Here is a 24,759-nt window from a genome sequence, read left to right on the forward strand (position 1 = left end):
TATGTTCTATTGTCTAGCAGTAACTAGCATAAATATGTAATTATATGGTTTGTTTTTTTGTAATTGATTTCAAAACACTCTATTATTATGGTGGTGTTTGAATTGTGTTTACTATATCAACATAAACATATAAATTGAGTCAAATTATTTGCTTGGTTAACTGCAAACCACAAGTTATTACAGTGTTGTCAGTTTCAAAATGTTATGTGAAAATAAAAGCATTTATTTGATTCCCTTTGTTCAGACCTGAACCTCAAAAACTTTGCATTATTTCCTATAGAATATTAGGCACAACTTTTGGACAAGCAGTAGATATATACTGTAGCACCATGCAAGGACCTCACATAACTAAGCATGCTTTATAATTCTCACAGAGGCTTGTGGCTTATTTGTAGGTGATAACTTATGTTAAATTCCAAAATAATTTTCCCTTTGCCTAAACCTCTGACTTGTCCAGCATACACAGAAACAACTTTACAATTAGAAAATTTTAGGTATTGGTGCTCTTGGGTGGCTCAGTCGGTTAAGCATCCCACTTCGGCTCAGGTCATGATCTCACGGTTCATGAGTTCGAGCCCCGCATCAGGCTCTGTGCTGACAGCTCGGAGCCTGGAACCTGCTTCAGATTCTGTCTCCCTCTGTTTCTTCCCCTCCTCCGCACAAGCTCTGTCTCTCTCTCAAAAATAAATAAACATTAAAAAGACAAAAAAAAAAGAAAATTTCAGGTCTTTTTATTTAAAACAATGAGCATTCCTCATGACGTTTCTTTATGATAGGTAACCCAATCATAATTTAAATTGGTGTGTTAGTCTGGTAGGCAATAACATTGTCTATAAACAATCTTTTATATAATCTGTTTTATAATCTTTTCTTTAACTGGTTCTCTTCAGGGTTTTAAATAGACAAACTAAAGATGTGTGATTTTTCTAGCTTCCTTTAGCCACCTGATTCTACCACCTGCCTTTAGTTTCCTGCCTCCTCTCCTGCTGACCACCATTGTCTGCCCGGGTGTGTGCCTTTCTCTTCATTCTCCATCTTTGCTTCTTTGCCTCTAGTGAATGAAAAGGGCAAATTTAAATTCACATCCAATGTTCAGAGCCAGAACACACAGAATATTTTATTTTATAATCCTTGCATTAAAAAAACATTGCATTAATAATTGACAAGACATGACTGAATTACCTTGCATTTCCATGAAAGAAGAAAAGAGGCTCTGAGGAGTTCAATTGATTATTTTAATCTTTTTTTCTTGATCTTACAGTTCTCTTCTCCTTGTATACCTACAATTTAACTAAGAACAACATATATCGGATTTTGTGAGAAATCTCTGTCAAATGGGTAAAAGGACATTCTTCGTAATGCGAAAGCAACTGTGAAAGAAGTTTGTTCTCAGTTTATTACCAATGCAAAAGCAAGTCTCTTTGGGGACTGGCAGCTCAGGTGTGTGGGTGTGTGATATTTCCCCCTTAATGTTTCTGAAAAGAAGTGAATTGAGGGGAGTTCACTATAGTATTCTCCATATGAGTCCAGGCCTTGATTTTTTGCTATATATGAGCTAGAGATCATGAATGATCTTAAGATATTATATCATTCCTTTCTAGGACATCAACTATAACAACTAGGACAATAATCTTAACATTCTATTTTAGTATAGTCAAACAGAAGATATACATAGGAGCAAAAAATATAATTTTTCTTTTGTACTAGACATTCTTTAGTTAAAATTATAATCCATTTATAAATATATGGGGCAGGGTAAATTTGTAATGAAGACTCTCTTATACCATTCATTCATTGAATGGTAGTAGTTAATGAGGTCGTATTATATGGCTCCCGGGGATACCAAATAAATATACACTGTTATCATTCTAGATAAGTTCAAAATCCAGTGTCAAAGACATGTAAACAATATTAGCAGGAAAGGAACTATATAAAATTAGTATTTTCATGGTAGAAGCTGAAGAAGTAAGTAATAAGTAAGAGCTTTAAAGATAAAAAATTGCAGGTTTATTTAGAAAGAACATTTCAGGGGGCGCCTGGGTGGCTCAGTCGGTTGGGGGGCCGACTTCGGCTCAGGTCATGATCTCGCGGTCTGTGAGTTTGAGCCCCGCGTCGGGCTCTGTGTTGAAAGCTTAGAGCCTGGAGCCTGTTTCGGATTCTGTGTCTCCCTCGCTCTGACCCTCCCCTGTTCATGCTCTTTCTCTCCCTGTCTCAAAAATAAATACATGTTAAAAATTTTTTTTTAAAAAAAGAACATTTCAGAATGAAAACTTGATGTGAATAAAAGCAGAGTGATGTAGAAGTGAAGTGGTTAAGGAAATAAAGAAATACCCAGTATGGCTGAAACTCATTTGTCTGGGAAGCTGTGGCTAAGAAAAGGCCATACCAAAGTTATGAAGACTAACCATATCCTTTGTATGCCACAAAATCCTTGCTAGAATGTACGTAATATTAGATAGTATTTGTTTATATATCACTCAGCAGGTTATAGGTAGTTACATATTAACTGGCTCCTTCTTTATCTTGATTCTGTGAACAATAATTACTAAGTAAATATAAGAGAACCAAATATTGATTTCTTTATATATAGAAGTCAACCACTTAGGGAATTCAGATATTCAAAAGGTACGTTCTCGGTCTGTTGAAGTACTCCTGGCCTTGCACTCTGAGCCTAGCACCCAGCCCTGGCATGCCCCCTGGATCAGGCCACTGGCTTTCTTGTGGCCATCTTCCATAAGTACTCAGTCCGGGAAGGCGACAAGAAGACCCTGAGTGAAAAGGAGCTGAAGGAGCTGATCCAGAAAGAAAGAACTCACCATTGGCCTAAAGCTGCAGGATGCTGACATTGCAAAGCTGATGGACTGACAGATGACCTGGACAGGAACAAGAACCAGGTGGTGGTGAACTTCCAGGAATATGTCTCCTTCCTGGGGGCCTTGACTTTGATCTACAGTGATGCCCTCAAGGGCTGAAAATAAATCAGGAAGGTGGCGACACCCTCTACTGGGCCTGCCTAAGCCAAATCCAGTGGTGTTTTTTTTGTGTGTTGTTTTTTGTCAAATAAATATCCTTTTTTTTTGGTCAAATTTAAAAAAAAAAGCATTATATGATCATTACTTAATTGATACTATCTCTTAGAGGCACTATTTTTCTATTAAATAAGAAAATAAGAAAAACAATTTCTGTTATCATAAGAGAATGTTCCTTTAAATATTAAATTGCTGGGGAAATACTAGTAAATGGAATTACAAATATTGTAAATGAATTCCCTAATACCACCAATTAGGGTTTTACCCAGCATGGCAAAGGTAGCTTCAATATAAATTGACTTTATAATGCAATATTTCACTCTTTGAAATAAAAATTTAGTAATGTTAATAATCATTTCTAATACAATTGAGAATAGTAAAATATTTTTGGCATGTCGTGATATACACTAAAACCTTAGCTAACATTAAAACTATAAAGATATTATGTACAACAGCCAAGAACTAAACTAGGGTGCCCATTATTATTAATAGTAAAAATTGCTCGGGGCGCCGGGGTGGCTCAGTAGATTGAGCGTCCGACTTCAGCTCAGGTCATAATCTCACAGTTTGTGAGTTCAAGCCCCGCGTCTGGCTCTGTGCTGATGGCTCAGAGCCTGGAGCCTGCTTTGGATTCTGTGTCTCCCTCTCTCTCTGCCCCTTCCCTGCTCATATTCTGTCTCTCTCTCAAAAATGAATAAACATTTAAAAAATTAAAAAAATAATAAAAACTGCTTTAAGTTCAACTAGGGAAGCAAGATATGAAAGAGAAATGAATTTTATATATATATATATATATATATATATATATATATATATATACACACACACACACACACACACATATATATGAAGAGAAGATATATACAATGTATGTCTATATATAGAGACAGAGACATAAAAGTATGATTATTTGTATATACATATTTTCCCAATAAGTCCAAAGGCATATGCTTGGTGGCCAGAGAAGAACAACATCAACGAAGTGAAAATTCAAAATCATTCCTATGTTCCTGCTATCTTAATGTCAAAAACAAGCAACAAAAAAAACAAACAAAAAAAACCCAAAAACATTAACAACTTGGAACTAAACTTAGCAAGATATGTATGGGTTCTTTAAATAAAATTTTAAATACTAGTTTTATATATTTAATTTTAGTCAAATAGAAGTTTTGTGTGTAAAAAAAAAACACCAGACAGGACTATTAAAGGAAAAACAAATATTGACAAAACTATGAAACTAGTTCTACCAGATATTGAAGCATTTGCAAGGCACCAACAATTAAAATATTATGTAACTGGAAGTCAAACTAGTAGAATTTAATACACTACCACAAATTAGAGGCTATCATAGATCAAATGGACAAAAGTAGAGTTAAAAAATTGGTTAGATATTTCAGAATTGTGATTTTAATTCATAGTTTACCCAAATAATTTCAGATTCATTAAGGAGTTATTTTTTTTTAATCTTCAAGGTATAGAAACTAAAATAAAAAGAAAAAAGCATATCCATTTGTCAAATTAGTAAATAAATGCAACACAATATACCTGTGGTAGTTAGGATAAATGAAAGAATGCACATTTCTAGAAGGGATGTAAATTCATATAAGCATTTTGGAAGACAATTTTACAACATACATCAAAAAACTTGAAAGTTTGAGTAGCCTGGCTGGCTCAGTTGGTAGAGCATGTGACTCTTGATCTTAAGGTTGTTAAGTTCAAGTCTCACATTGGGTGTAGAGATTACTTAAAGATAAAATCTTAAAAACCTTAAAATTTTATGTTAATGCTAACCAGTAATTTCTGATGATCTAATAAAATATTTTAATTCAGAAATAAACTTTTATATACAGGGTAGGGTAGAATTATTTTTACAGCACAGAATTATCTGTAATGTAATCTAAAATATATATACTGTATGCTTTCAAATAAATTAAAAGTCATAAAAAATAATTAAAGGAAATATGACAAAATTTTAACAAAGATCACATCTTCAGTGGAGTCCTTGGCTTTTTTTTTTGAATTGCATAACAGTTTTGCATATGTGTATAATTTTTTTTCAATGATTATATGTTACTTTTAAAATTAGGGAAAAATTTACTAAAATTGTAGAAAAATTAATAGAATAATTAACAATAACTATATAACTAAAAATTAATAGAATTATTAACAGTAGAAATTGTTGAATATGTTTGAATATGGAGGGAGAGGGAGGGGTGACTAAAGAAATAACTTTTAAAGTCAGATATAATATCAGATAAAAATATCATTAGCAAAAGAAAAACACTAAAAATAAATTTGAATTCTGAGAATATAAAAAAGCAGATAAAATGAGCAAAGACTTAAATATATATGACAGAAGGTTTAATATATATGAGATATTAACCTTTTCTCAAAAACATCAGTGGGTAAGGTAGTAAATGTTCCAACCAATATATACATAAAGGCCATGAACAGACAACTCACAAAGGAGGAAATACAGGGATTAAAAAAAAAAAAGTATATGAAACCTGGTTTATAATCAAACAAATGAAAATTACAACAGCAAGAAAGAGTCGTTTTTTACATTCCTTTTTTCTTTTATTTATTATTACTTTTTAAATTTCTAGTATAGTTAACATATAGTGTTATATTAGTTTTGGGTGTACAATATGGTGATTTAAACAATTCTACATGTTACTCGGTACTCATCATGATACGGATACTCATTAATCCCCATCACTTATTTTCATCTGTCTCTCCACACACCTCCTACTCTGATAATCATCAGTTTATTTTCTATAGTTCAGTGTCTGTTTCTTGGATCTCTCTCTCTCTCTCTCTCTCTCGGTTTCCCTTTGCTTTTTTGTTTCATATATAAGTGGAATTATATGGTATTTGTCTTTCTCTGACTGAGTTATTTCACTTAGCAGTATACTCTCTAGCTCGATCCCTATTGTTGCAAATGACGAGATGCCATTCTTTTTTTTTTTTTGGCTGCATAATATTCCATTGTGTGTATATATACACCACATCTTCTTTATCCATTCATCTGATGGACACTTGGGATGCTTCCATTTTTTGGCTATTGTGGGCAATGGTGCTATAAACACAGGGGCACACAGGGGTGCATGTATCTCTTTGATTAGTGATTTTGTATTTTTTGGGTAAATACCCTGTAGTGCAATTACTAGATCGTAAGGTAGTTCTATTTTTAACATTTTTAAAAAAATATTTTATTTTTAAATAATCTCTACACCCAACACGGGTCTCAAATTCACAACCCCAAGATCAAGAGTTGCAGGCTCTACAGACTGAGCCAGCCAGGTACCCCTATTTTTAACTGCATGAGGAGATTCCATACTATTTTCCACAGTGGCTGCACCAGTTTGCACTTCCACCAACAGTGCAGAAGGATTCCTGTTTCTCCACATCCTTTCCAACCCTTATTTTCTTGTGTGTGTTTTTGATTTTAGCCATTCTGACAGGTATGAAGTGATATCTCATTATGGTTTTGATTTGCATTTCCCTGATGATGAGTGATGGTGAGCATCTTTTCATGTGACTGTTGGCCATCTGTATATCTTCTCTGGAGAAATGTCTATTCATGTCTTCTCCCCATCTTTTAAATTGAATTATTTATTTTTGGGGGATGTTGAGTTGTATAAGTTCTTTATATATTTGGATACTAATGCTTTATCAGATATGTCATTTGCAAATAACTTCTCCCATTCAGTATGTTGCCTTTTAGTTTTATTGATTGTTTCCTTTGCTGTGCAGAAGATTTTATTTTGATGTAGTTCTGTAGGTAAATCCCACTTGATTGTGGTAAATGATCTTTTCAGTGTATTGTTGAATTTGGTTTGCTTGTATTTTGTTGAGGATATTTGGATCTATATTCATCACATATATTGGCCTGTAGTTTTCTTTTTTTGTTAGTGTCTCTATCTGGTTTTTGTATCAGAGTAATGCTGGCTACATAGAATTAATTAGAAAGCTTCCTTTCTCTTCTATTTTTTTGGAATAGTTTGGGAATAGATCTATAAACCCTCTTTAAATGTTTGGTAGAATTCACCTGTGAAGCCTTCTGGCCCTGGAGTTCTGTGGGCGGAGAGTTTTTTTGATTACTGCTTCAACTTCATTGTTGGTAATCAGTCTCTTCAGATTTTCTGTCTTCCTGATTTACTTTTGGGACATTCCATGTTTTAGGAATTTATCCATTTCTTCTAGGTTGTCCAATTTTTTGGCGTATAATTTTTTATAATATTCTCTTACAATCTTTTTGTCTCTGTGGTGTCGGTTATTTCTCCACTTTCATTTCTTAGTTTATTTATTTGAATATTCTCTTTCTCTCTTATTGTTTGTTTGTTTGTTTGTTTATTTATGATGAGTCTGGCTAAAAGTTTATCAACTTTTTTGATCTTTTTAAAGAACCAGCTCCAGGGGCGCCTGGGTGGCTCAGTCGGTTGAGCGTCCGACTTCAGCTCAGGTCACGATCTCGCGGTCCATGAGTTCGAGCCCCGCGTCGGGCTCTGGGCTGATGGCTCAGAGCCTGGAGCCTGCTTCCGATTCTGTGTCTCCTTCTCTCTCTGCCCCTCCCCCATTCATGCTCTGTCTCTCTCTGTCTCAAAAATAAATAAAAATGTTAAAAAAAAATTAAAAAAAAAATAAAGAACCAGCTCCCAGTTTTATTGATCTTTTCCATTGTGTTTTTGTTTTGTTTTGTTTGTTTTGTTTTGTTTGTTTTAGTTTTGTTTTGTTTGCTTATTTTTTTGTTTGGTTTGGTTTGGTTTTAGTTTCAATTTTGTTTATTTCTGCTCTAATCTTTATTATTTTCTTCCTTCTACTGGTTTTAGGTTTTATTTGTTGTACTTTTTCTAGTTTGTTTATATGTAAGTTTATGCTGTTTATTTGGGATTTTTGTTGCTTTGTGAGGTAGGCCTGTATTGCTGTAAACTTTCCTCATAACAGATTTTGCTGCATCTCAAAGATTTTGGACAATGGTGCTTTCATTTGTGTACTTTCCAAATTTTTTTATTTGTTTACTTTCCAAATTTTTTCTTGATGTCTAGTTTCATAGTGCCTATGGTCAGAAAAGATGCATGGTATGATTCAGATCTATTTGAATTTGTTGAGACTAGATTTGTGTCCTTATATGTGATCTATCCTGGAGAATATTCCATGTGCACTTGAAAAGAATGTATATTCTGTTTTAGGATAGAGTTTTCTGAATATATCTGTTAATATCCATCTGGTCCAGTGTGCCATTCAAACTCACTGTTCCCTTGTCTGTCTGGATGATCCAGCCATTGTTGTAAGTTGGGTGTTAATGTCCCCTACTATTATTTTATTACTCCTGAGTATTTCCTTTATGTTTATTATTGATTGCTTTATGTATTTGGGTGCTCCCATCTTGGGTGCATAAATATTTACAATTGTTATATCTTTTTGTTGGATTGCACCTTTTATGATTATATGGTATCCTTTATTGTCCTTTGTTACAGCTTTGTTTTAAAGTCTATTTTGTCCAATATAAGTATTGCTACTTTGGCTTTCTTTTTACTCCATTTGTATAATAAATGTTTCTCCATCGTGTCACTTTTAGTTTACATGTGCATTAATTCTGAAATTAGTTTTTTGTAGACAGCATATAGATGGGCCTTCTTTTTTTTTAATTCTTTCTGTCACCCTTTGTGTTTTGTTTAGAGTTTTTAGGCCATTTACATTCAAAGATATTATTGATACATGTGTATTTATTCCTATTTTTTATTTGTTTTATGCTCTTTTTGTTTTGTAGTCTCTCTTTGTTCCTTTCTTCTCTTGTTCTCTTATGATTAACTGGCTTTCTTTAGTGAAATATTTGGATTCTTACTCTTCATTTTTTGCATATCTATTACTATTTTTTTATTTGTGGTTATCATTTAGTTTATATATAATATATTCTGCATATAGCAGTGTATATTAAGTTGATGATTGCTTAATTTTGAACCCATTCTTTTCTCTTTCCCACATTTCAAATATTTGGTATTGTATTTTACTTTCTTTTATTTTGTGCTTCTCTTGATTGATTTTTACAGATATACTTAATTTTCTTGCATTTGTCTTCCTATTTTTCTCACTCTTTTTTCCCCTGCTCACATAGTACCCCTTAACATTTCTTGTAGGGCTGGTGTAGTGGTCATGAATTCTTTTACCTTTTTTTTGTCTGTGAAACTCTTAATCTCTCCTATTCTAAATGATAGCCTTGCTAGATGGAGTATTCTTGCCTGTAGTTTTTTTTCCTTTTCAGCACTTTGAATATATCATGCCTCTCCCTTCTGGCCTGCAAAGTTTCTGTTGAAGAATCAGCTGATAGCTTTATGGGGTTTCCTTTGCATGTAACTATCTTATTTTCTCTTACAACCATTAAAATTCTTTCTTCATCACTATTTACTGCCATTTTAATTACTATGTGTCTTGATGTGGACCTCCTTGGGTTTAATTTGTTGAAGAATCTTTGTGCCCCCTGATTTTGGATCTCTGTTTCCCTTCCCAAGTTCAGGATGTTTTTAGCTATTATTTCTTCAAGTGCATTTTCTGCACCACCACCCCGTCTCTCCCTTCTCCTTCTGGTATCCTTATAATGCAAATGTTATTATGCTTGAAGATGTTGCTAAGTTCTCTAAGTGTGTTCTCATTATGCAATATTTGTTTGTCTCTTGTCTGTTCAGCTGGTTTCCTTTCATTATTCTATCATCCAGATCACACTGATACATTCCTCTGCCTCCTGTAGCTTACTATTTATTCCATATTTTGTATTTTTAATGTTATCTATTGAGTTTCCCACCTCTGATATGTTATTTTTTATCTCTTTGTTAAGGTTCTCATTGATGTCCTCCACTCTTTTCTCAAGTCCAGTGAGTATCTTTATGATCATTACTTTAAATTTTCTATCAGGTGCATTACTTATTTCTGTTCTGTTTAGATCTCCTGCTATGATTTTGTCCTCTTCTTTAATTTGGGACATATTCCTCTGTTTCCTAATCTTGTCTACCTCTCTGTGTCTGTGTCTGTGTTTTAGGAAAGTCAGCTACGTATTCTGCTCCTATACCTAGTGGCTTTATGAAGAAGAGATCCTGTTATTCAGTATCCCCTCTTCACTAGAACCTGGCACGTCAGGAGAGTATCCTATATATGTTGCTTGCACCGTGCTGTTGTGTCTAAATCGCTTTTCCTTTCAGTCCAGTCTTCTGCAGTGTCTGTCTGCCTGTTCTGCTCTGTGCTTGCTCTCTGTGATGTTAGTGGAACTCAGGCAGGCCAGCTCTGAGGGGGCTTGCCTGAGGGGAACTCAGGGGTGGGACAGCAGTATTAGCAAAATGTACAATGAGCTAGGTTTAGGCCAGATCTTCCAAAGGAGAGCACATAGTGGAGCTGGGGTTGTGGTGTATTTGCACTGATCCCAGGGCCCAGACCAGCAGACATGGAGTGAGTCCTTGGGAGAACTTGTTGGCAGGGTATACTGCTAGTAGGTTAGGTAGCAAGTGTCTGTGCAGCACTGCCTTCCACAGGTGGCCCTGTGTTTACACTACAGGATAGAGGAGGAAAATGGCATCTGCCATCTCCTTCATTCCCAGAGAAGTCCCCAACATGCTCCAAAATCCATATAAACAGATCTCCCTACTGTTGCCTCAGGCATTGTGCAAAATGCTGCTTCTATGTTACCTTTCTGTGGGCTGCTATCTTTTTAAGGGTGAGGACTCAGCTATCCCTCCTCCTCGAGGCACACCTAGTGCTGAATCAGCTGACCTTTGAAGCTCCAGGTTCCAAATCTCCCTGGTTATGCAAACTCACAGAATTCAGCCCTTCTGGTTTTCAAAGCCAAACTTTATGGGGATTTGTCTTCCCCAGGTAGGCTTCCTGGTGCGAGAGACAATTTCTCTCCCCTCTCTGTGCTTGCAGCTTCCTCCCTTCTATGGGGAGCTCCCCACCAAGTGGTTTCTGCCTTCCCTAACCTGCAATGCAGTTTCTCTACATGGAGTTGTGGAGTTTGTTCTGCCAGTCTTCAGATATTCTCTAGTTTATTTACATGGTTGTGAGTGATATCTAGTTGTAAACATGAGACAGGGTGAGCTTAGGGTACTGGTACTCTGCCAGGTTCCCAACCTCCATCTCATCACATTTCATAAGTGAGCAAAAAATTATAAACCCAATACTGGCAAGAGTATGCGGGCATATTTTGTTGATAAAGTATACCCAGGACAATTTTTGCCTAGAAATTTAGAAGCCACACTGATGACTTAAAAGTCTTCTACTTTCTGTCTCAGTAATTTCACTTCTGGGAGTCTTAATATAATATTCCTAAAGTATTGTGAAACTATGAAAATATGGTCATTATTATGTTATATATTAGAAAAAATAAAGGTAATGGATAATTAGGTTAGAATTCATTCACGTTTTACTTGCTGGAATGCTATTTAACTATTAAATTGGTCAGGAAATAAATGCACACCTATACACACACATACACATACATAAATACATACATACATACATACATTCACATATTACACACATATATAAGCACAGAGGTATATTTATATGATTATGTTAATTGTAAACATCAATATTAAAATACGTTATGTACTTTATGCTTACATTTATATGAAATATTTATGTGAAAACAAGACTGGGGGAGGTAAATTACAAAGTATTACTTCTTAGGTATTCAATATACAAATGGAGGATATTCCTAATTTTTTTTTTGTTTTTTCTGAAATTTTATAATCTGGTTATTCTAATTTTTAGGTAAATTAAATGAAGAAAGAAAAGAAAGAATAAAGGACAAGAGAGAAGGTGGGAGGGAGGAAGATTTATGTTTCCCTCCAGTAAACATAACATTGATTGAATTAAGTGAATTTAAGATGCGACATTAATGAATAGTTTGAAGAAGGCAAGGAGGGTTGTCTTGTGATTGTTAACTTTGCTCTAAAAAGGAACATTAAAAAATATTCCTTTTATTTTCTGATAGAAAAAGGACAGTTCTGCTTCTATGTATTTTTTCCCCTTTGTATTTCTAATAGAGAAATTGAAATTTCTCTAATAGAGAAATAGAGCTCTAGCATTAAAAATATGTGGGCATCAGGGATATCAAAGAATTATGTAGGGGGAAAAAAAGTGACTTGGCTATTATTCCAAATCATCTACTTCCGTTAGTTTGTGCCATTTTCTGGAATTTGTTAAGTCTAGTTATCTACTCTAGCTTTGCATTTCTAAGCATTTCCTCCCGAGTGAATGTAGCTTTTATTACAGCTCTCCAAATCTATGGTCCTTGAACCCATATGAATTAGCACTAAAAACATGTTTATAATTTTGGAGTAAAATAAGATTATATATTCAAAATTTAATATAAGGCCTTTTCACTTACTAGTATCCTTCAGTTTCTTAGCACATCAAAATTACAGGTTTGTTTATACACATGGGCACAACCCAAGACTGTCTGAAAATTTTCCTGTGAGTTTCACATGAAGGAAGAAGTTTTGTGATATCTAGAAGGGAAATATGTCATATACAGTTAGGGTTAAAATTTAAAAAAAATCAGCAAATTTCAAAAAGCCATTTGAAAAGTATACTAATACATTTGAAAAAATTTATATCATTTGTTCAGTAAACACTTAGGGTATTTCTTGGCATATCTATATCTATATCTATATCTATATCTATATCATCTGTATCTATCGTCTATTTATCTATCTATGTATATACTGTACATATTATTTTATGACTGGAAAAATAGCTTAAATTTTATTTTTTTCAGCTTTTTCATCTATAAATTAGAAATAATAATAGTACGTAGCTGTATTTTATTAAAGTGTTATGAGATAATACACATGAAGTGCTTAGAAGAGTGTCTGGCAAATAAAAGGGTTAAAGAAATGTTCACTGTTGTTATCATTACTATTTTTGATTGCCAAGATATGTTGACTTTTTTTAAATTAAATATTACATTTTGGAAGTTTGTTGCATAATGGCAAAAGCACCGTTTAAGCTAGAATAATATATTTCAGTGTAACTAATACCTTACATTTCAATAGGAAGAAAATCATATTTAATTTTATTCTCATAGTTAGATATTAAATCAGAAAAATAAAAAAAAATTATAATTATACAGTTAATAAATGGCATATGTGAGACTTAAGTTCTAATTTTGGCATTTCTTCCCAGATACTCCATTGTGACTTTTTAATCTGAATTTACTATTTAATTAGTCATTTAAATATATAATTTTATAAAAATAAAATCCTAAATAATTCTGGAGGCAGAAGACCCATAAAGACACTTGAATGTTTATACTTGAAATCAGTATATACAACTGTGTTATAAAAGTGAAACTAATTTGATAATTTTGTTTATTTAAATCTGTAATCTCATGCTTGATACAGTGGCCAGGGGTTGAAAGTGTCAGCTGTGAAAATGTAAATTACTGAAGTGTATCTTAGGGAGAAGTGATGGTGTTCAGACTTACCAATCATGTGGCAAATAATTAATATGTATCAGGGACTGTAATTTCAGATAATATGGAGAATTTTTCAATCATTCCCAAACTATTTGTGTGCATTATCTGAGATACACTGCTTGATAGAGATTCTCAGAAATACATGAACCCTATTTCTATGATACCCTAGTAGCAATAGGAAAATGTGGTTAGCCAGCCTGAAACCTCTATCTTACGTATTTTTTTAAATTTTATTTATTTATTTTAAGAGACAGGCAGAGAGAGGGAGGGAGAGAAAGAATCTCAATTAGGCTGCACGCTGTCGGCACAGAGCCTGAATACGTGAGAATATGACTTGAGCTGAAATCAAGAGTTGGATGCTTACCTGACTGAACCACCTAGGTGCCCCTGTATCTTACTTCTGATGGCAAAAGTGAGACTAACAGACAGAAATTAGGGGTTGGCAGGTTTATGCATAATATAAAAAAAGTTGTTTCTAATTGCTCATGCCTATGAGTTTACTCATAAGGTAAATCCCTATTGTAGAATGTGTAAACACATGCTTCATGCCCTCTCTGCAGAGATGTTTTAGACTAGCATCAGGCTAAAACTGTAGAGTTGGGCTAGGCCCTTCAACTCTAAATTCTAGTATTCTAATAGAGTAGATATTAGCCAAAATATAGTCAAGAAATACTCCTTAATTGGTTTGATAGGCACCAACAAAAATGATTGTTTTCTTAAACCTCTTTAAGGATTTAATAGTAATAAGACTCAATAATCAGTAGTGTTCTAAAGTTTTTGAAATAGTTGTTTGCATATTATCTCACTCAATGTACCTTTTGAAATTCACTAATTTTAATTTTTATATCCAAACTCTCTATTTACTTCTTTCAATTAATGTATTTGCAACTTTACCAAAATTTGATCTGAAAATATGCAATGTTCACATTTTAGCATTGATTTTAGAATCTTGCACACATTTTGACTGATTTTTTTTCCCCTATAATATAGTGGAAGTTGTTTCATTCAATACTTTCATGGCTGGCATTTGTTGATTTAGTGAAAAAGTCATTTTTAACTGAGAAATCTTACAAATGATGAATATATACCTAATTTTTATGTATCAATCTATCTATGTTAATTAGTGCACATTTATTTACTATATTTGGGGTCCATTGATTGAATTTCCACATAGCTCATCTTCCTTGAATTAGTCACATTGAGATGATTTGCAGTTTTGTTAATTTCACAGTGGGACATAACTCAAGAAACTTCTGAAGTGGTCTGAATGAAAAATGCTTGTGGACCCCCCTCCCCCTTTCCTTCTTCCCTAACCATTACTGTGTATCAGTTAGGAATGCTTCAATTGCAAATAACCAAATAAATCTTCTATAGCTTACATAAATTCCCTCCTTCTTTCTTCCTTCCCTCTTTCCAATTTTCCTTTTTTTTCCCCTTAATTCATTCCTTCTTTCCATTATCTTATTAAAGAAGTTTGGAGGTAAGTGATGGGTGACATTAGGATAATCACATTCTTTCCGAACTTCTGGCCTTGACCCTATAGTCAGTCACGAATGGGTGCCACAGGTCCCAACATTAGGATTATGTTCTAAATGCATCTTTCCTCCTTATGAAGAAAGCAACATTTTCTTACTTGTCACCAATTAATGAATGTTTATGTGTCATTGATCAAAATGGTGCCAGATGACTCTATCAGTTTGCTAGTATTTTAGCTGACCCAACCCTGTGAATTCTTAGAATGGATAGTCTGGGAATGGGTGTTGGGTTAGCAAAGCAGCAATATCTGTCAATCCTATCTTTTACTAACTTCTCTTTTCTGAACTACTCTAAAGTACTTAATTTTCACAGATTCAACTACTTTTTGCTACTTATCTTTTGTTAGTATTTATAGAAATTAAGTTGCATAATTATAATATTATATACAACTGGAAAATGAGTGTTTTGAGAATAAATATAAATGGATTTTGGCAAGTATGCAGCTCACTGATAAGATGAGAAGTGTATGGGGGCGCTTGGGTGGCTCAGTCGATTACACATCCAACTTAGGCTCAGGTCATGTCTTACGGTTAGGTTTGTGGGTTTGAGCCCAGCATTGGGTTCTGTACTGACAGCACAGAGGCTGGAGCCTGCTTCAGATTCTGTGTTTCCCTCTCTCTCCGCCCCTCCCCTGCTCATGCTCTAACTCTCTCTGTCTCTCAACAATGAAGAAATGTTAAAAAAAAAAAAAAAAAAAAAGAAGTGCATGGGTATATTGAAGAATCGCTACTGGCTGGGAGAATTCAGTGTTTCCTGGAAATCAGTTGAATGTATTTTAGAGGGAAATTTATAGGTAATCCAGGAATGGGATTAAGTGGTGGCTGGCTAAAATGTACATTCCAAAAGCCCTAATTTAAATCCAGAGCAATGCAAAATAGGTAATTCCACTTATCCATGGGCTCTTCAAAGGGCTGGCCCATATCTTGTTCAACTTGTGTCTCCAATAGGCAGCATATATCCAGTACATGAAAGGCCTCACTAAAAGTAGCATTGAGTAATGGTGATGATAATGATGATGAAAATGTTAGAATACTATATTCCATGATATGGTACCATATTAGTAAGAATCTAAAAGAATTTGTTCTTAGCAATTTCGTGTTTATAAGTTCTTTGAGTGAAACAGTTATCACTCTCATTTGTCAGATGGAAAGTCTACTTTGGTTTGACATCCTAGGATTTGGCATTGTTTGCTAGGCAAGTAAATGCCAAAACCCACCTATTTCCTGTATAATCAAACTTTCCTGCACATTACTAACAGTCCTGGATTGTTTGGCTAATTGCTGAAAAGGACTACAAAGCCCAAAACAGCAAAAAACATAACTCTTTCATCGAATACATAATAGTAAAAGCAATGGACTGTAAATATTTAAGTGGGAGAAAATGTTGCATGCTTTTTTTGTTAGAGACCAGAAAACTTGTGTCATTTCCTTTTACAAATGAAAGAGCTTCCTATTTCTGTTTGCTAACAGCTGGAACTGCCACTACTTTTATTTTGTTGTTCCCATACTCTTTATAGCTTGAGGCAATAATTCACTCAATTTATGTGAAATAGTTACATCACCAGTTTTGCTGCTCTCTATATATTCATGAGGTTTGATGATGTTTTAATTATTAAGGATTTTTTCCCTACATTATGTGGGATAAGGTAGTTTGAGTTTTACATTAGCTAAATTCAGGATAGGTCATATATATAACATTAAAGCTTTTGTTCATGTTCCTTGTGGGACTGCTGTATGAGTAGTTCAAAGATGTCAAAGTTAGTCATTCTGTAACATTTTTCTTATTTTGTAATGATAGAATTTATAACATGCCCAGTGGTAAAATTTTATATATCTAATAGATGTCAATAATAATTATAAATATTCCAGATTTACTATAATGTCTTACTTCTAGTTCTTCCAGAAAGCCATGCTAAGTTTTTCAAACCATAAAGCTTTATATAGCTGACACCACCCAAACTTTCAATGGTTATCCATATGCTCTATCATTTAACTTCCTACTTAAATGCTGGTTACTCTGGGCAACAGCACAACTAATCAATTGTAAATTGCTTACCTTGGATTAGAATTTTCTTTAACATTGTCACTTTTCTGGAAATCACCATCCCTAAGAATGTAATAGTTAAGAACTTTGAGAAATTTGAGAATAGATTTTATAATTCATGTATTTTCTACTGTATATTTCTGAAGTTAATCGGTAGCAATATAGTGTGAGGGGTAACAGGTATTAAAGAGATGGTATTCATTAATAAACCTTTTCATAAGATAAAAAAAAAAGCATAATGACAAGTAAAGCTTTAAAAATAAAACATGAGGGGCACCTGGGTGGCTCAGTCAGTTTAGCTCCGACTTCAGCTCAAGTCATGATCATGGTTTGTGAGTTTGAGCCCCACATTGAGCTGTCTGCTGTCAGCATACAGCCCATGTCAGTTCCTCTGTCCCCACTCTCTCTGTCCCTCCCCCTGCTCACTCTCTCTCTAAAATAAAATAAAAAGTAACAATAAAATATGAAACTCAAACATAGAGCTCTCTAATTCCTCTTAATTTCTTGAATTGTATCAGTTAAAAGAGCAAAACATTTATCTCAGTCTTCTACATTTTGATTTTTTGTTTCGCCTGATATTGATTTGGAAATTTTCATCAGCTTGAACAGAAAATCTGCATGTGGGGAAAGATAAGAAATTGACTGAAATGTCTGATATAGAGCCAGAATGGGTCTCTATTGTATTATATCCCAAGAATGTTAGAAGAGGCAATTAATAGTTGAGAGGGACCGTATAAGGTGGTTTTTGGAGCTGATGTATCGGAGTTTTCTGAAGTGTTTATTATAATATAAAAAATCTGTTCCCACCTGTCCCCCAGAGATTTAATTTAGTACAGCTGAAGTATATACCTGGATTTTTATTTTTATGTGCATAATTTAATCTTAAGCATAATAAAAGCTTGAGAAACACTGACATATTAATTCTCCATTTCCCACACATTTTTTACCATATTAAATACCTGGGAAGTAGCATTAGATTTGTCCCCACTTTGAAATATCCTCATTTATAGTTTAAAACTATAATATGACCATGAAGAACACTTTCTGAACATGATACAAAACAACTATTCAGCACATTATATATCACTCAATGCGTTTTGCATACAAATGATTATAAAAACTGATTTTTAATTACATGAAGAGATTTTCATTAAGGATGAATAATTATCATTTTATCATATAATAAGAACTATGCAATCAGTGTCTGTGTATATTTTTTCTCTGGCTCTACAGAGCCATGTTAGGCAATGATCTCCAGTGATCCCCACCTCTTGGCATTCATGCCTTTTTATAATTCCTTTTCTCAGTGTGGGCAGGACTTACTGACGTGCCTCTAACTAATAACAGGATACAGCATGCGTATTAGGATGTCATTTCTGATATTAAGTTATAAAATGACTGCAGCTGTCATTTTGGGTGCTCTCTCTCCCTCATTCTGAGGGAAGTTAAAAGCCATGTTTTAATATGCCCTGTTGAGAGGCCCACATGACAAGAAATTGAGGGAGGTTTCTAGCCAACAGCTAGTGAGGAGGTGAGGTCTTTAGTCCAGCTGCCCACAAAGAACTGAATCTCACCAACAAGCATGTGAATCGACTTGGGAGCAAGAACCAACCCCAGTCATGCTTCAGATAAGATCACACCCCTGAGCAACACCCTGACTGCAGCCTCATGAAAAACCTTGAGTCAGAAGCTCCAGCTAAGCCATGCTCTGATTCTTAACCACAGAAGTATGAGATAATATATATTTGATGTTTTAAGTTGCTTAGTTTTAGGATAGTTTGGAAACAGTAGAAAACAATTTAGAAGTCAAAAGTGGCATTAATCACCTCATTCCAGATTCTAGTGTCAGGATTTCTTTGCTCTCTATGTGATCTCTGATTTTTTCATAAATACTTTACTTGCATTATCATAGATGAGTTTTATTTGAAAACAACTCAGTCCTTTAAAAATAAATAGGAGCTTTATTAAGAGTAAAATAAAAATTGCACAAATTCTTTGTGTGTAGCAAGTTCAGCCCTCGTCCAATTTCTGTCACTCAATTTGAATCATAATTGCAAATTCATTTATTTTTTTTAATTTTTTTTCAACGTTTTATTATTTTTGAGACAGAGAGAGACAGATCATGAACAGGGGAGGGACAGAGACAGAGGGAGACACAGAATCTGAAACAGGCTGCAGGCTCTGAGCGGTCAGCACAGAGCCCGACGTGGGGCTCGAACTCACGGGCCGTGAGATCATGACCTGAGCCGAAGTTGGACGCTTAACCGACCAAGCCACCCAGGCGCCCCTCATTTATTTTTTTAATTTGAGAATTCATCATATTCTTTTTGAGAATAACTACCTTTGCGATAACCAAAATGACAGCATCTTTCATAGAACTCGAGCACTAGAATATTTTTAAAATATTCTGGAAACCAGCACTTTTGTTTTATAGATGAATAATCTTTGGTCCGTAAGAAAAAAATAAATGACGAAGTGGATTACTGAAGATAAAACTACTGCTTGAACTGAGATCTAATGACTCTTTTCTAGTGTTCCTTTGATTCTTTGATCATAGATTTACTGGGTGGTGGAAGCCAATGTTCAGAAGACTTTTGGGAGATGAGCAATATTTAGGCTGGGACTTGAACTATGTCATGTGTAGCTTCCAAAATGGGATAGCCCATTTTTACTAATATTTCAAACTGTTCTCAGATTTCCCATGGCTTTGTAAAGCCTCTATGTACCTCACTGCTCTCTATGTGTCTTACTGCTAAACAACATTTAACCAAGTTTCCAGTGTCTGCCTTTTCTATGATGGCGTCTGCAAAGGTGCCGTGCTACTAGTGTTCAGGAACAAACATTAATAATGTTAATTAATAGCATAAATAGGATTGCATTTTGGATTTATTATGTAGTAAGTGCTTGGATTTATTTTTGGATAAACACCAGGGAAGGAAGATTGAGACAGAGACACTATTCTGGAATACAAGACTCCCTGCATAAAGAGCCATGTTTTTAGTAGTTGACTAGCTTCAAGACTCTGAGGAAACTCTTTTACATCATGGTGTTACTATGAATGAAATTTTAATGGTATAACATGTAAGAGAGTATTTTTAAAAAGTATTTGTTAATGTTTATTTAATTTTTAGGGAGAGAGTGAGAGGGAGAATCCCAAGCTCTGACCTGGGGCTCAGTCTCATGAACCGTGAGGTCATGACCTGAGCTGAAATCAAGAGTTGGATGCTTAACCAACTGAGCCACTCAGGCGCCCCTAAAAAGTATTAACTGCTTCTCTAGCAATAAGCAATATATCTTATTTATATCAATTATATCTTTTCAACAGACAGAAGTTGGGTTTATTATGGCCTGAAGTAAATTAATTTCCCCCATCTTTCTATTTATTTTGCAACCATTGACTACCTCTCTTGCTAGTTTTATGTAAGTGTGTCAACGTTTCTGGAATATCTCTGTTATACTTGTCAGTGGAGTTGTTATACAAATAAATACCAGGGAGTCAGGGATTTGCTTCCACATCACCATGCACTATTGGAGGCATTACTCTCATTTCTTGTTTTAATAAACTTCCTTCAAACTCCTAGGCCTGAATTAAATCAAAGTAGTTTTAGAGCTCAAAGATGGAATAAGTCACTTCAGGAAAGTGGGACAAAGAAAATCAGGGACGCCAGATGGAAAGTTCAGACTGGCCAGTATCTTTAAAATGTCAATGCTGTATAAAAAGGCTTTGTAAGCCATCAATCAGCGATGGCTCTAGAAATAGGCAGGTGGCTATAGACATTAGTCTTTTTTCACTAAGCCTTAGAAAATTATTTTCAAAGTAGGCTGAACTTGAGAACACTTATGCAGGTATATTTAAGGAACTGAAAAAGAGATGAAAGAAGAATTTCTAGTAAGATCGTAGTAGTTAATAGAAGAGTAACCCCTTATTTTCCTAAATAGTAGAGTCGAAAGTCTGTATATTTATTTTATTCTTATATTAAAATTTGACTTATTTACTAAAACAGGCAAGATTTAAATCTGGCTTTCTTATGTTTTTTTGTTTGAAACAAGATTAAAAATCAATACATTTCTCCTTTGATCATGAAACCAATTTATAACCCTATGGCAGTATCCATTCATTTCAAAATAAAAACATAAAGCAAAGCCTTTGGTTTTCAAGAAAAGAGGAGTCTCAAAAAGAAATGGCTATAGGGCCTTAATGGTGTAGGAAAACTTTGCAGGGGAACCAATAGCAAACGGATTTTCTTAGAATGGAGGCATGTCCTTAGTTCATGCAAAAAAAAAAAAAAAAAAAAAAAGCATTCTTAGCCTTGTAGCTATTCCAATTTAATTGAATTCACACTAGCTAGCACATACATACAACAGTATTTGTTAACATTTATACAGCACTCTATGTATGCATCAGACGCTTATGCTGTCATGATCATATAGTTATTTAATTTTTAAAACCGTGCTTTCACAGCAGGTATTTGTTTTATTCCTATGGAAAAAATGGATGTTAAAGAACCTGTATAAATCTCTCCTTCAACCCTTCATCCCTGCCTCATGGAGATTTTAAATATTGTTGAAGCATGAAAACTATTATATGATGATTCAGAGCACAGATCACTTAGTTGGTTTCAAATACTGGTTCTATTACTTCCTAGCTGTGAAAGCTTAAATTATCTATCCTTACACTTGAGTTTCCTTGTGTATGAAGTGATAAATGTAAAAGGATAATTCTGAGGTTTAAATGAGATAAAACATATAAAAGTGCTTAGCACATAGTATGAACTCAATAAATGTTAATTGTATTTATTATTTGAATCTCCTTCAAGGGGCGCCTGGGTGGCTCAGTCGGTTAAGCTGCCGACTTCGGCTCAGGTCGTGATCTCGCGGTCCGTGAGTTTGAGCCCCGAGTCAGGCTCTGTGCTGACGGCTCAGAGCCTGGAGCCTTTTTCGGATTCTGTGTCTCCCTCTCTCTGACTCTCCCCCATTCATGCTCTGTCTCTCTCTGTCTCAAAAATAAATAAACTTTAAAAAAAAAATTAAAAAAAAATGAATCTCCTTCAAGATTCACCAGCAAAAAGTGCATAATTTTATTTAAAAATTTTAAAATACTTAATTTGAGAGAGGGCAAGCGAGCATGAGTAGGGGAGGCGCAGAGAGAGAGAGAGAGAGGGAGAGAGAGAATCCCAAGCACTATTAGTACAGAGCCCAACGCAGGGCTTGATCCCATCAACCGTGAGATCGTGACCTGAACTGAAATCAAGAGTTGGACGCTTAACCACCTGAGCTACCCAGGTGTCCCAAAAGTGCATGATTTTAGAAATCATTTGGTTAATTATTTTAACTGAACAAATTAACCATTAAAAGATTTTAAAAAGCAACTTTTCTGCCTTTGAATATATGATTCATGTGGAAATAATAAATAATCACATATACAATGTACCATAATGTTTACAATGTATTATGCAATTCAAATAAACTGTAATTCAAATAAAGTAACATTTTATGCCAATCAGGGAAGATTTTTCTCCAAGAGATAGATGAGATAGATTTTTTTAGCAGTTAAAGAATAACTTTATATATAAAACATTCTAATTGTCAAAAAAATTAGAAAATGCAAAAAAAAAAGTGTTATAACTAAAGGGAAATCACCCATAAATTGGCAACCCAGATTTTTTAAGTATTTAATAATATTTTTGCATATTGTCTTATGGTCTTTGTGTGTATAATCTATATTTAAAAAACAATATTTGATCATTTCTTACCTAGCTATTTATCATTTTCACCACCCCACATTGTTTTAGAAAAAATTTTTCCAGTTTATTAAATGTGGGTTTTATGAGTGGACTAAAGAAACACAAAAGGCATTTTTTAGCTTTGGGATGGGGACTGAAGGATAGGAGGTAAAAGATGAAAATACAGCAAATAGCAAATGAGTTTTATTCAGTGAAGGATAGGGTAGTTTATCTGGCTTAACAACTGCAGGACGTGAATTCCACATTTGAAGGTGAGAGCTATTCTCTAGCCCTGCAGTCTAGGCAGGATGGCACTCTGGTATGGTGGGAAGAGCAGTGGAGAGTGTGTGAGAGGCCTCAGTTCACACTACATTAATACTATTTGACACTTCAACAATATCGGGTTAGTCACTTGGCTTGGCACTCCCCTTGCCTTGCTTCTTCATGTTTAAAATGAGACATCTGAAAGATGGGCCCAAAATCAATAATGTACCAGTCCAAGCCAGATCTATCCCAGAGCCACTGTGTACCTCAGAGGACGTAGGGTCTGTGAATGCTTTCACAAGACTGGAAAGTGTTGTGCAAAGGGAAGCACTCTGGAATGTGTGCCATCAAGGCCATACTCACATCTTTTCATCTTGGTGTTCACTGAGGCCACATCAACAGACACATAGAATATGCTCTGGAAATTCTTGAGACAGTCAACAAAGGATAAGTTTGGAATGGAATTGGCATCCTCCCAAAAGTCTTTTTTTTTTTTTTTTTTACCTAAGAACATGTTTTCTGAACTGGATTCTGATAGCTATTAGTTTTAGTTCTTTAGCAAATTGTTCTCTCTCTCTCTCTCTCTCTCTCTCTCTCTCTGTGTGTGTGTGTGTGTGTGTGTGTGTGTGTGTGTGTGTGTTTTCTGAATCTGGCGACAGAACCAAATGGATCTGCAGGTTTGGATGTGTGACTCAGTTCTTGTTAATCATGTTGTCTCCCTAATCATGTTGTCTTGCTTTGCTTGGACATAGTGACTGTCTGTAAGTGAGAATAGAGCGCAAACAGAGGTAATTAATCACATATCTTTGTGAAACTAAATGTTGTGAGGAGAGAAAAAGACTCCTGCCTCATTTAAGATAGAATAGTAGGGACTAGTACTACCTTCCTGCTTGAAACAAACAAAAAATGTACATAACACATGAATCAAGAGCACTTAACACATTGGATATCAGGCAGTGAAGGCAAGCAGTCTCTGAGAAAGAGGAAACAAAAGAGGTGAGGGAGAGATTGCCCAGCTCACCGCCTAGAGGGAGATTCTAGGTCACTGTGCAGGGAAGAGACTCAGGCAGAGTAGGACCGCCTCCTAGCTTTGAGGACCAGCTGAGGGCTTGAAGTACTGAATGCAAGAGTTTATATTCCTTTTTATTGTTAAGCTACTTCAATTTGGGGTTCAGTCATTTCAAGAAAAAGAGACCTAATACACCTTATATTTCATTTCCCTGTCCATTTTCCTTATTCCTGAGTTCCATTTCAAAGTCAGGCATACCTCAGGCATTGCTAAAGTCACATGTTAAGATCTGACAAGTGCCCTTTACTATGTAGCCTCAAGTATGTGCTGCAAGAACCGCAGCCTTTAGAGTGACTTTCGAATTAAATTGTTAAAATGTGTTTTTAACTTAGTACCTTCTGAAAAATCTATTCTTCTGCAGACAGGCTTACAGCTATCTTCTATTAGGGCTGGAAATTGACTTTCTAGCCACTGACACTTGACAGGATGTTTATTTTCCTGTTATAACAATTGCCAATTGTCCACCAATTTCTCTTCTCACAGAAATAACGAAGGTCAGCCGTGATGAACTACACTGTCTGTAGCTCTCTCTGACAATTTCTTTATATCCATATTTGATATCAGTAATTCTCTCACTTCCTAAAAATGGAAAAAAATGAAGACAATCAGTGCAAAATGCTGTCAAGG

At 34.8% G+C, this 24,759-nt stretch overlaps 1 protein-coding gene and 1 pseudogene across 9 annotated transcripts in view; both read left to right on the forward strand.

Annotated features, from left to right (window-relative positions):
- NAALADL2 (N-acetylated alpha-linked acidic dipeptidase like 2) overlaps positions 1–24,759 on the forward strand; it is a 1,352,594-nt gene that overhangs the window by 454,871 nt on the left and 872,964 nt on the right. For 2 of the 9 annotated variants that reach the window (XM_047875451.1, XM_047875452.1), the window contains exon 2: positions 9,865–9,901. The exons of the other annotated variants lie outside the window; for them this stretch is intronic. In XM_047875451.1, coding sequence (XP_047731407.1) covers positions 9,865–9,901 — 37 coding nt within the window. The remainder of the gene's footprint in view (positions 1–9,864; positions 9,902–24,759) is intronic. 9 annotated transcript variants of the gene reach the window in all.
- Positions 1,948–2,972, forward strand: LOC125175058 (protein S100-A6-like; annotated as a pseudogene).

The sequence above is a fragment of the Prionailurus viverrinus genome, chromosome C2 (genome assembly GCF_022837055.1).
Source record: "Prionailurus viverrinus isolate Anna chromosome C2, UM_Priviv_1.0, whole genome shotgun sequence".
Taxonomy (NCBI): domain Eukaryota; kingdom Metazoa; phylum Chordata; class Mammalia; order Carnivora; family Felidae; genus Prionailurus; species Prionailurus viverrinus.